The sequence below is a fragment of the Adiantum capillus-veneris genome, unplaced genomic scaffold (genome assembly GCF_014529385.1).
Source record: "Adiantum capillus-veneris isolate H3 unplaced genomic scaffold, ASM1452938v2 Hic_scaffold_616, whole genome shotgun sequence".
Lineage (NCBI taxonomy): Eukaryota > Viridiplantae > Streptophyta > Polypodiopsida > Polypodiales > Pteridaceae > Adiantum > Adiantum capillus-veneris.
In genome coordinates this window covers 3,007-15,961 of record NW_028221660.1, presented here as the reverse complement: position 1 = coordinate 15,961, position 12,955 = coordinate 3,007, and the positions used below count along the sequence as shown (strand labels likewise).

At 41.9% G+C, this 12,955-nt stretch overlaps 1 protein-coding gene across 1 annotated transcript; it reads right to left on the bottom strand.

Annotated features, from left to right (window-relative positions):
- Positions 1–9,517: 9,517 nt before the first annotated feature.
- LOC147416679 (uncharacterized) lies at positions 9,518–12,695 on the bottom strand. Its single transcript, XM_086508171.1, has 5 exons — positions 12,319–12,695; positions 11,461–11,615; positions 11,018–11,141; positions 10,800–10,940; positions 9,518–10,331 (listed from the first exon to the last, which is right to left on the bottom strand). The coding sequence occupies exons 1-5, from the start codon at positions 12,607–12,609 to the stop codon at positions 10,227–10,229; spliced, it is 816 nt and encodes a 271-aa protein (XP_086364297.1). The 5' UTR covers positions 12,610–12,695; the 3' UTR covers positions 9,518–10,226.
- Positions 12,696–12,955: the final 260 nt, after the last annotated feature.

The window sequence follows — 12,955 nt, the reverse complement described above, 5'->3', positions numbered from 1 at the left end:
AGACTATGCGTTACTAACTCACTACGTGAGAAAGTAATGTATGAATCTCATGCTCCACCTTATGTGGGGCATAGAGGGATTCAGTCTACCTTAAAGGGAATTGAAACATATTTCTATTGGCCTACCATGAAAGTGAACATACAAGAGTATGTTTCTAAATGTGTGGTATGCCAAAAGACAAAATTTGATAGAGGGAAGCAACTTGGATTGCTTCAACCCTTGCCAATCCCTAATTCACCATGGGAGAGAATATCCATGGATTTTATCTTTGGATTGCCTTAGTCTATCCATGGGAATACGGGAATATGGACGATAGTGGACAGGTTCAGTAAACAAGCTCATTTTATACCTGTCAAAAAGACTATCAAAGCCCATCAAATGGCAACCCTCTTCATTTCACAAATTTTCAAGTAGCATGGCTTGCCAATGTCCATAGTGTCGGATAGAGATCGTAGAATGACCAGTAATTTCTGGAAGGGTCTCTTTGAGAATTTAGGGACAAGGCTAAACTTCTCTTCGACTATCATCCACAAACGGATGGCCAAAGTGAAATAGCTAACCTAACCATTCTCGATCTACTAAAAGCCTATGTAACGGAAGTAGATCAAAGATCCCAATGGGAGAAGTACTTACCCTTAGTGGAGTATGCTTACAATAACACTGTACATACTTCCACGGGAAAAGCACCTTTCGAGGTAATTGAGGGAAGATCAAAAAGTCCTTTGCTACTTAAGGTACATGGGAAGATCTTCGCTGTAGATGAGTATAGCCGAGACCTACAAGAATCTTTCCAAAAGATTAAGGATGCTATCTCTATCTCACAGCAAAGGCAAAAGGCTACTGCTGACAAGCACAGAAGAGCCCAAGCCTTTAAAGAAAACGATTGGGTCTTGTTAAAGTTTCCCAAGGCTCGATTAAGGCACACGACCGGCAAGAATCCTACGGGCCACCAAAAGTACTATGCTAAACTAGCAAAAAGGTACTATGGTCCCTTTCAGATTCTTAGGCCAATCAATGAGATGGCCTATCAACTCAAGTTGCCCAATCATTGGTTCATACACAATGCTTTCCATGTGAGCCTCTTAAAGCCTTACAAAGGAGAGCCACCTCAAGAACCAACTATTGAAGACCCGCCCGAGATCGAGGACCAAGAGGAGGTGCTACAGCTCGAGTCCATTCTCCGACATGAAGACAAGGTACTAAGAGGCGGTAAGACTATCCGACGATATCTTATTAAGTTTAAGAATTATCCTTTTGAAGCTGTTAGATGGATGCAAGGCATACAATTAAAGGATAACCTAAACCTTGTCAATGCTTACAATGCTTCCCAATGAGTAAGCAAATGTACAAAATGTTAAAAATGAACAAAGTTTTTGTCTTATAAGACTTTCTTTTTCTTTATTGTGCACAAAAATGAAGTAGTATGCATGCTTAGATCAAGTTTGCGGAGACGACGTCTCCCAAACACCAAGTAGAGCTTGTCACTCTATTATGGAAGACTGATAGGACTAATGTGCAGACATGCTTGCGGCAGCCTAAGGCTCTCAAGCGCCAAATGGACTAGTCATCCATTGTGGAATGATGTCGTAGGGTAACATAGGGATCCTCTACCCACTAAGAAAAGGACTCATGAATATGCTTTATCTTCTCTACACCATAGTCGAGGACGACTATGATTTCAAGAGAGAGGTAATGTCATAATAATCAATATCTAATTCTCCTAAATGATTTTCTCATATTAAACTGATCATTTAATGTGGGGAAGTGCCAGGGGAGAAAAGGCTAGAATATTGGTTAAGCTAGCAGACCTGCCACAGTAGAGATCCAAAGGAGGGAAAATAGGGATCCAAAGGGGGGGCCATCTGCAAAAGAGCCATGTGCAACAATGGGCTAAAAAGACCCTAAGGTTCAGCCCATTAAGACTTCCAAAATGCTAAGGTTCCAAAATTCAAAGGTTATGTCCAAAGGGTTAAAGCTTAGGGGGAATTGGATGCTTTGTGTGCTCTCCAAAGGCAACACATATCCCTACATGGGAGGGGGCGAGCCCTTCTTCTAGGGGATGAGAGAGAAAGCCACAGACACACACACACAGGCTCCCTTTACACAAAGGGAATGAGGGACACATGTCAGCTCCCTAGGCCAGATGCACCACAGGTGTGCCCAGTTTCTATTGGATGAACCGTGCAGTGGACCAATGAGAATTAAGCTATAGTAAATCTAGTTTAATTAATTTAAAAACATTTAATAAAAGAAACCAATGAGAATTAAGTCTCCTAGAAGACTATTGGGAAGTCTCACAAGGGGTCCAATGAGCATTCAGGAGCCCAATGGCTTGCCTGATTCCTATTGGCCAGGAGGCAAAGGGGTCCAATGAGAGTTTAGTTTAATTATTTAATTACCTAAAGCTCTCACAAAAGGGGAAAGGGGGACACATGTCAGAAGGCTATCACTTATGCTGCTTAATAGTCATTGGCTTGACTTGGGGAGAGCCAATGAGGGCTCAGCAAGAGCAAATAGCAAGAGGGCTCGCCCAAGAGAGAGAGGGGGCTGATTTTTGCAAGGCATTATCACACACACACTCGCAAAATCTCATGTGTAAAGAAAGAGAAGACTATCTCTTCCCAAGCTTTAATGGAGAGCTCATCACCTACTCCAAGCTTGTGAGATAGAAGCCTACATCAACACACTCTTGGCATGTGGATGCAAATCCAACCAAGAGCCAAGCTTCAATGCATGCTCATCTCCTCTACCAAGCTAATTACTAAGCTAAGCTATGCTAATATGAGTGATTATGTGAGGAGATGTACATCTTTCTCGTAAGATACTCCTTCTTCCTCTCAATCTACTCTCATACCCTGCTAGCTCTCACCATCTTCGAAGGTGTGTGAGGTCTTGGGTCTGAGAACGGGGATAATTCAAGTTGTGTTTGCTAAGTGTTTTGCTTAGTGCATGAAGCTTTCATCTTCATTGCACTAGCTAGTCTTGAAGGAACACAAAGAATTGTATTGTACAATGTCTCTCTTGATGGGAGAAACCATAATACAAAGCCTTTTGGAGGGGGGACCGGCTCCATGCAAATCCGGTCCTCAACTGTTGTCATTAGCTTAATTTCTCTCTCTTTTGAAAGTATTGTCGATGCTATCTAACTAGGTGTTATGCTTTTTGTTGCTCTCTCCACCCAAGCACTCTTGTAATTCTCATTAGGAATCTATTCTAATGAAATGCCCACTATGTTCATGCTCATTTCCGCTACACACAAGTTATTAGGCCATTAAATGTTACAAGCTCGTCTGGACCAAAAGTCGGTTGCCACATATATGCCATAAGACAACACTCGTGAACTGCTTTGGCATATGTTACTTCCACATTGGAAAAATGAGAAGAGGATTCTAGGGGTAGCAATTGCACCATGTGCACAGCTTTCTCACTACCCTAGGTAGCCAATTTCACCTTAGGACAATCTTTTTCGTTGTGTCCACTTCCTAAACATAGCTCATCCTTCTTTGCCTTTTCAAAAATCCTCACTAGATAGATGGCCCCTATGTTAGGAAATAAGACGTAGCTAAATAGATAATTGAGTAGATTACTTAATGGAAAGAGACAAATTTACATACACGAGATTATAGAGTAGAGAGAGAGAGAGAGAGAGAGTACACACGATATACGTGGTTCACCCAATGTGGGCTACGTCCACGGGAAAGCAGCCACTCAATGGCTTTAGTACTTCAAAACAAGAAGTAGTTTACAAAGGGATTATACCCTTAATGGAGCTCCCTCCTTGCTTCACTCTCACCACCTCACACTCACCTTGTTGCATCAACTTCACACTATGAAATGTGTGTAGAAATGGCCTCATTTTATAGGCCAAAAGGGCTGCCCTCTCTCATGAGAGGCAGCCATGTGTAGCCGCCCTTGTGTAGATAAGTCCAAATCGGACCCTCCAATCCGCCCATGTGTGGCCGCCCTTAAGAAGACAAGTCCGCTTTTGAATTCGGCCACCGGCCATTGAATTCGACCAGCCACCGACCATTGACTTCCGACCACCGGCCACCGGCCATTGACTACCGGCCATCGGCCAACCGACGGTTGTTTTCCGACCACTTTCCGGCCGCCATCCGGCCATAATATTCCAGCGAAAAGGAATATTCCGGCGAGGGATTTTTGGCCGTGAAAATTTTGGTTTCCGGCGAGTGATTTTCCTTTACACACGATGGCTTCTCCTCATAATGGGAGCCTTACAAATGTGCGTTTTTACCACAGAAAATTACAAGGGTAAATCAGGCTCCATACTTAACACCCTAGACCCCTTGGGCTTTTTGGATGCAGCAGATGCAACTACCACATATTTCCTCTTATTATGACCATGAGATGCACGTGCATTTGAAGTGTCAGAGATGTTTGTGCTTTGCAATGCTTTTTTATCTGGATCATCATGGATATGAGCTTGCACTATAGCTTCCTCAAGCGTCTTGGAATTGTGGGTTTTAATATGCTTCTTAAGCTTTGGTATTAACCCATGGATAAACCCACGCACCCATTGGAAGACGTCTAGAATCTCAAACTTGAGGATCACATTGCGATAGTGTGAGATATACTCAAGCAGTTTCTTATGCTGAGGCATACGGCACTTATCTCATGCAGTCCAATTTCTATTCGTTTCATTGGTGGGTAGAAATTATTTTCTAAACACATCCTCAAAGGCCGCCCATGTATGTGGTATGATGTCCTTCTCCTTGAGCAACATCCACATCTATAGGCTTTACTCTTTAGTGCTAGACTAGTTTGCAGTCATCTACAAATCATCTACCTCTTTCTAAGAGAGATGGGACAACATATCCATAGTGGAGCCTTGATCTAGCAGACCAGTGGTGTTCAAGAGCAAAACAAACCCGAGGTTGTTGATTAACAGAGCCCTTGACTGATTGTTGTATGAATTGCACAAGCAAATTAGACATGTTACTCACATTTGCATTCAATTGTGCAAAATTTGACTCCAAAACAGACATGCGTGTTTGGATTGCTCTAAATTCTTGCATATCAAGCAATTCTATGATGTCGTCCTTGCCAGTTGTTTGTGTGCACCCTCCATGAGAGTAGCCAACTGCAGGGCAACAGTAGGCTGAATGGGTGCAGGATTTTCAAAATCAAAATCATGATGCAGGTCTATGTCTGAATCCAAGGTGCAATTGTGCTTTGTGAGCAAGAAAGAAAAGGAATACCTTATTCCAAAACCACCTGGCAAAACAAAAGAGCGGGAGAAGAAGAGCAATCGCCACTAGAGATGGCAATTGATCGTGTCAAATCAAAGACCAAAATTTAAAATAAAATGTCGAAATCGGATTTGATGTATATAGAAGTCCTCCAGATATGATGAGACTTGCCGGATAAGGAGGAGAAGTCGTCAAATAATTTCAAATAGCTTCACGTTTGGGAAATCCCTTCACTCGACGTGTTTCAAATCTTCCAAAAACCGTCCAAGTAAATTTGCAAGTCAAATAAATTTACAGAATTTGTAGGTGCTGCAAATAATGGATTGCTTTGTCATTCGATACTCTAGAAACTAGTGTGGCCAACGGCCTTCGATCGCCTCTCTCTCTCTCTCTCTCTCTCTCTCTCTCTCTCTCTCTCTCTCTCTCTCTCTCTCTCTGCGCGCGCACTGTCCTCACTGTTGCCAGAGATGCAGGGCCACACTGCCGGATGAAGCAAATTGCACCACGTGGCCCCCTGAATGTCTCTCTGCTTAATATATAGAATAGATAAGGAAAATCCAGAGGGCTTCACAATATTAAATGTCCAAGCTTCTTTACCCTTGAGCGCCTACAATGTGTAAAGAAGCTCACAAGAAATCTTTGCAACAAGCTCTCTTTGTGTTTGCGTAGCTCGAGTAAAAATAAACCAAAATAGTGAAATTGCCCCCGTATCTCGTAGTACACCGGACAGTGACATATGTAATGCAGCTCTGTCTCGCAGGTTCCAAATGGAATTATCCCCTAAATCTGCTAATCTCAACCTCAAGCTGATGGCATTATCCCCTAAATCTGCCAGTCTCGACCTCAAGCTGATGTGAAGAGGTGTGTAACTGACCAAATGTGCACCGTATCCCCCAAGATAAATGTGTATCCATGTAACTAATTCTAGTCACAAACCCGTCCTCTATCAGCTGGAGAAGATGCTCTCTATAGAAAGCCATCTTCATGCCCAACTCTTGTGTCAGTTGAATCCAAGTCCTCCAAGTGTCAAGTTGAGACAGGTCCTGATGAATGAGCCTGGGGATCTCTTTGCTCGTAATAGACAGAGAGGATGCATTCAAAGAGTACTGGAAAGGAGGCAGTCTATCCATACTAAAATTGTGTAATTGAAACCATGATGGCATCTATCCATCCCAGCAGGTAGTATCCCGCTGCAGTGCTAGTCGTCGAGAAGACTCAAGAGCTAAGCGAGCATATCTGTGTTTTGGGAGGGCCCATAAACCGTGCATAAAGGAGACTAATTTGGTGAGTGCCTCAACCAGGAGTGGAGATGCAGCTAGATCTGCTCTGATAATCTCGTGTGGTACTAAAGCCTTAGTTGTAATCATCCGAGAGATCATAGAAACCAAAGGCCTCTCCATACACCTCCACCCATCGTTGCTACCAGATTTGTTGTGGTGGTCCACTAAAGGTCCCCATATCTGGACTTTATAAAGCATAGCTGATGTCATTAAAGTATCAAAGAGCCATAGCTTTGTTCGAGGTTCCTAAAACCGAACCTGCAAACACATCCTCTCTAATCTGTGTAGGGTAGCATAAGCTTTGGTCAACTTAGTCTCAACTGCTCTCCTCAATGAAAAAATTGGCCCACTGAAGACTATTCCAAGGTAAGTGTATACATATGTATACTCCATTGACTCTTGGTCATAAGAAAATGTGACTGTTGATCTCCTGACCCATTGTGGTGTGGTATTAAATACCATAACCTGGTTTTGCCAAGGTTGATAGACAATCCACTATCATGGGCAAACGCATGTAAAGCATCTAACCGACGTTGCAACCCCTCTAGGGAATTAGAAATCAACACTCTCAATGTAATTAGAAACCTCATCCACATACATGCCAAAGGGCATCGGAGATAGCGGGCATCCGAGTGAACTACATTAGATAACCCCCCCACTTTTATCTCCCCTCTCAATGTAATCAAAAACCTCCTCCACGTGCATGCCAAAGAGCATCGGAGATAGCAGGCATCCTTGCTTCACTCCAATAGTGGAGTGAACTACATCAAATAACCCCTTCAGGGTGTGAATATGTCCTCTCACCGACCTCTAGAGTGCCATAATCTCCCAGATCAGCTCTGTGGGTATCTCCATGTCCTGTAATCTTCACATCAACCTATCTCTAGGCTTTTGAAAATCCACAAAGCTACAATAAATCCTCCTCCCATGTGATCTACCTACCTCAATAATAGCTCTAAGCATTAGAATACTTGCATGTCAGCTCTCTCCATCTTCTCAACTATTGCGCAAGGATGGATGCATAGAACCGTTCCAATGTGTGCCCAATCATAATAGTACAATAGTTCCCAGGATCCATAGGGTCTCCTTCCTTGAAGATAGCCACTATAGTAGACAAGCTCTAAGTGTCAGGTAGACCCTCACACATTGCACAGTTGAACATCACTGCTAGAAGCTCTGCAAGCATTTCCCTGGCATGTATAAAATGCTCTTTTATTAAGCCCTCATGATCATAAGGAAATGGTCCATGTCAAGAGAGCATGATCCATTGCTATGCCAATTGTGAAATCTTGTATATATGAAACAAAGCTCAGTTGAGCCATGACATAGTCCATTGTGCTAGCTCCATTTCTATGTGGGAAGCAAGTAAAACCCAGCTGTTGCGGGAAATTGATGTAGGCTATTAAGTATGGCCAATTCATGTGAGGCCCCCATCTCCATAAGATATCTCCCATAGTCGGTATACTCATCGTGTGAGCATTTGTGAAGCCCCATATCACTGGTATCTAGCTCTCTCAATATCTCATCTAAGGCAATATCTCATCTAAGGTATCATAAAAAGTCTTTTGATGATATCTCCTGCAGGCATTACAATCCCCCAAGAGAATGATGTCACCATCCTTGGAAAACTCCCATACGTCCTCGTCTAATACAGAGAAAGGGGACTATCCTATGGGTGCGGCATACACAGATGTCCTAGGGACAGAGTAACATATAGCAATGTACAAGAATCCACCTACCTATCTCACCCACATGTATTTGGCCTAAACATCTCTCCGAATAATGTGCACAAGCGTTTGTAGCTGCTCTCTAAATAGGACTCCTATTCCTAATCCTCTTCCCTGTGCTCAGATCTCGTCCCTTTTCGACAAGCTGTCTCCCACCTATACCCAATCACATGAAGTCCCAGTGCAAAAAGGCCCAGCACATCAAGGCCAATCCTACAAGAATGAGGATGAATCCTACTGCAAGGGAGGCAAAGAAAGTGACAATCTTTTATTGCTAGGGATGATGATGTGATGGAGACATGTGGAAGTTCCAATAGAAACTGTCTTTTTGAAATTCCCATCAAAAATTTATGTATGTCCTGTAGCATTTCGCCAGAGCTTAGAGTGCACACTATTTTCAAGGTTACAAGCAATGCATGCGTACTTAAACCTCTAACAAGTGCAGGCAACTTCATGGATATTTCAAGAATATGCCTTTTTAAGAAAGGCAGATGTGTTTGTTGCAAAATTTGGTTAGCAAGGAGATGAGCATATACATTTCTCAGATCAAATTCAATCGACTCTTGAAAAAACTATAAAAACCTTAGGATAGTTTCCAAAATTAAACTGGAAACAAGTTTTCAATCTAGTGCCAAAGACTTGTTATCACGATCCATTGAATAATTGCCTACCACGAACTAAGCAAAAATGTTGGGCCTTGCATTGCCCTTGGTATCTCAAAAACCAAACAGCAAAAAGAAAAGGCCCTCTAGGCTAGGAAGATTTTGGAAACGTCAGTGCTAGACAAAGGAATGCTGGCAATTATCAAACATAATGACTGATGCAGCTAAGAAGGAAGAGGAGCCGAATGGACAACTACTTGAGTCTTAATTCATTGATACTCCACAGTAAAATAGTAGAGGTATGAATGCAAAACGGGTCGGATTCTACTAACCATGAGCTTTATTTACAATGCAGTATTTAACTCGTGGTTAGGGAACATCCGAAAACAAGCAATGCCATTTAAAATTAGAGAGAAAAGGTGTGCGAGCGACCACCACCAACGATCCAAAGCAATTAAAATAGATAAAAATCTCAAAAAAAAGCAATAGAACGCATGCTCCCTTGTAACTCTTTCAAGGGCAAAGTCAAAACATATTTCATTTGTCATAACAGCAAACAAAGCACATTTTCAAAGAGTCACCTGCAAGTTGCCAACCTACGACAATAAATGTAGACACAGATAATATATATAAATATCTCCATAAAGCAAAGGGGCACTTGGCACAACACATAAAACGAAGACACATAATAAAATGGATATCGCAAGACCCTGGCCATAAAATTTCTAATGTACTAATTCCATTCCCAATTCTTCCTCCTTTTAATTCTGGTATTGCCAATTAAATTGGATAGAATGACAGCAACACAATAAGCAGAGCATCCTTTTTCAAAACTTTCAGCTGCTCGGATACCTGAAGTCTACCAAGACATCAGGCGGTAGCAGCATCAAAAGGAAGGATGTTCAAGACCACAAGATAATTTGAAGCACAAAAAGATGCCCATCAGCAACCAGTTCATATTGACCACTCTTCTCCTGTCCTAAAGTAGCCTTTTTGCAGTATAGAGTGTCATTACAAGGAACACCAGTGAGCCATTGCCAGCACCTCTAATTGTTGCATTTCTAGGCACCTCTAGAGTCTTCTTTCAGTCTCAGAGCAGGAATTACATACGCTAACGTACTCATTGCTTGTTCACATGTATACATCTACCAGAACTCATTAACTTCTCTGTATATGAGATCTCTAGTGAGGCTTTGTGGACTATATGAATCCATTGTGTGAGAGATAACCTAGTCCTGTGCGACACAATGCAAATCTGCGAGAACGGAGTCTTCATTTACTGTGCTTACAAGATCTTCACCTGTGCAGTTTGTGGAGAGACTCAAGGACAAACTGTAAGGGCCTCTCTGTTTCCAAGCCCTTACCTACAGGAAGGCCTCGCCCCAGAAGTGCGTATCTAACAGATTCTCACTGAATAGACGCTTTTGATTCCTGTTTTGAAGACGTCAATTCTCGAATGTTGTACTTTGCATTCTGTTTGTAATTGCTAACCACTCCAATGGCACAAACTGTCTGCAAACAATAAACACTTACATGAGATTCAGAATGTTTCTGCAGGACAAACCATCATGACATAAGTGCAAACAAGTAGCAAATTTGAAAACACATCAACAAAGCTTTACAATTAGAAAGCAATCGATTCCCGAGCTTTAAAACCTTTCCAGCATTGCCGTATGCGAACAGGTCGTTCCCCATACCACTTGGTCTCCCAGATGGTAGTAAACAATGTAAACCATGTGAATTATACAACCTATCAATTTATGTATCGGGTGAAATCTCCCTTGTTGAACACCCATCCTACTCCCAAAAAAATTTACACACCCATTTTGCATAAATCCCATTAAGATGGCATGTACATCATACTTTGTTTATGGATCCTAATGCATGGTACATAAAATAGGCATTTTAAAGTTAGGGTCCGTACTCGCATTATGCATACTGCTCCAGAAAGACGCAAGTCAACAACAAACATTTTTGTACCTTCACAACTTGGACAAGTACGGTTTTGTCTGGGTTCTTCAAGTCAACTGAATGAGGCGGTGCAACGAGTTTTGCTACTGTATTTATCATTTCCATCCTGTCTAAGCTTGAATTGGCCCGAGCTTCATAAACAATTGCAAACTGCAGAAATGCAAACAAGACCCACAATAAGTAGGGATTTGAGAATCGAAGTCATGAACAGAACTGATAGAGAAGACCTTAAAAGCTTTATCTTTCTCCACAACTGGAAAATGTCGCGATAAACACGGGTCTGCCATTTTTTTCACTTCCTCTGCAGAAGCGTAGCATGTGACCTCTATTGGCAAAAACCTTAGACAAAACCTGCAGCTCACCATCTCACTCTATAAACGCACAAACCCAACAACTTCCAAGTTATCAAAGTTTTCAATTAATAAATTATATCTCAAAAAACTCAAGCTGTCAAGCACCAAATAGGCTAAAGAACCTAAAGGTGTGGAAAGGATTCTGACCCATCTCAAACCGATTGTAAGCACTGGCACCATTCATGTGTTATTAAAAAGCTAGGCAACCAATTGAAAAACAATCAAGCAAGGTATAGCTAAAACTGAGGATGCCCTTCTAGCTTGTAATGATAGAAACTTGACCAGAAAGCGGACCTTGACAAATAAGAAATACAGACCTTGTAAGAGGCTTTCTCATACTAACACAATTCGCCACGATGGCTTGCACAACTTGATTAGGGCCTCTCTCAATCAACCCATCTGCATTATCACTGCTCGACATTCGTATAAAGACCACCCCAGCACATCCAGTGTCAACGCTTGCAAAACGTCTCTGCACCAATTTCATGTGGAGAGATTCAAACAGATTACAGTAAACAATATATTTACACAAACAGCATAAACAAAAACAACCCAGAAGTTGTCTACTGTAAACTGTTTACTTGAGAGCCTTTTCAATTTCCACAAACAATATATGCCCTCATAAGGTCAGAGAAATCTTTCTTGACAAGCATAAATGATTTGCTTGTAAAGGACAAGGTTATACTGCAGACCCATCAGCAGAGAGCTGCCTTGTCATTGGCCGAACTGAGAGGCTTCTTTGACTTACAGCTTCGACTAATTCTTGACATTCTGTTGATCAAAACTAATGTAAATGGACCTTTCAAAAATGCACCTGGTCTCTGTCATTTGGGCAACTGCTTTAACAGGAAGTTTGTTCTAACTCCATTACCAACACATATCACTTTAGCATCAATAGTCCTATATCTGAAAGTCCTTACCAGTAAACCTTGCATTGCCCATAAGCCCCGGCCCTTCTTTGTTTGTCTAACAAACTACACTACAATGGACGGTGCATGCATAAGCCCTGGTCTTTCCCTTGGCCCTTGTTTGCCTACCAAACTACATCATGATGGATGGTACATGCAAGTCTCTTCATTCCTACTGCTGCTTGTCTAGCAGATAAGCAAACAAACAGAAATTGCAAGAAACCTTCGTAAAAATCTTAGCATGCAATAAAGAGAAGAATTTTGAACCTGCTTTACATCCCTTAAGCCAGCTATCTCCTCCTCCAACAAGGACTCAATATTTGTCTTCTTTATAGCACCCTCAGGTCCACCTGTGCTATTGATTTCAGTTAAGCCCTCATCTGCATCCTCATTCTCAGGCTCAGAAGAGCTTGTGGATGCCTCCTCACAGTCTGACGTTCTGAACTTGCTGTTGCCAGACTCAGGCTGTTTGTCCTTCCCTGCGTCCTGTCTCTCTTCATGCAATTCGGAAATTGGAGCTTCGTTGTTTTGAGACTTACATTGCTGATCCTTGTCCATTAGACTCCCCTTAGTGCCATTGAAGCCAGCATTCTCTTCACCTAGTGTATCATAAAACTTGAATAAAAGTAAAATTTTCAGAAAACTTGTGGAAGTGCAAAGAAACGCACGCCTACTTAATGTGCATCTTGCACTCAAAAGGTTAAAATAAACACCATATATCCTCACTTTCAGGTACCTTCATGTAAGGTCAATAAATTTCTCCGAAACTTGAATCTGTACCTTTCTCTTAAAATCACCAGTTGGGATCAGCAGATCCATCAAAATGTTTGCTCTTATAGCAGACAGGCCACTCAAATTACCAAGTTTGACACCTTTAGGCCGATACTTTCATCATAAGATCTTC

Coding starts and splice junctions, on each gene's coding strand:
- LOC147416679 (XM_086508171.1), bottom strand. CDS start 12,609: ATGGACAAGGATCAGCAATGTAAGTCTCAAAACAACGAAGCTCCAATT. Junction 10,941..11,017: donor AGAAAGATAAAGCTTTTAAG/GTCTTCTCTATC, acceptor GCATTTCTGCAG/TTTGCAATTGTTTATGAAGC. Junction 10,332..10,799: donor TACTTGTCCAAGTTGTGAAG/GTACAAAAATGT, acceptor TATTGTTTGCAG/ACAGTTTGTGCCATTGGAGT.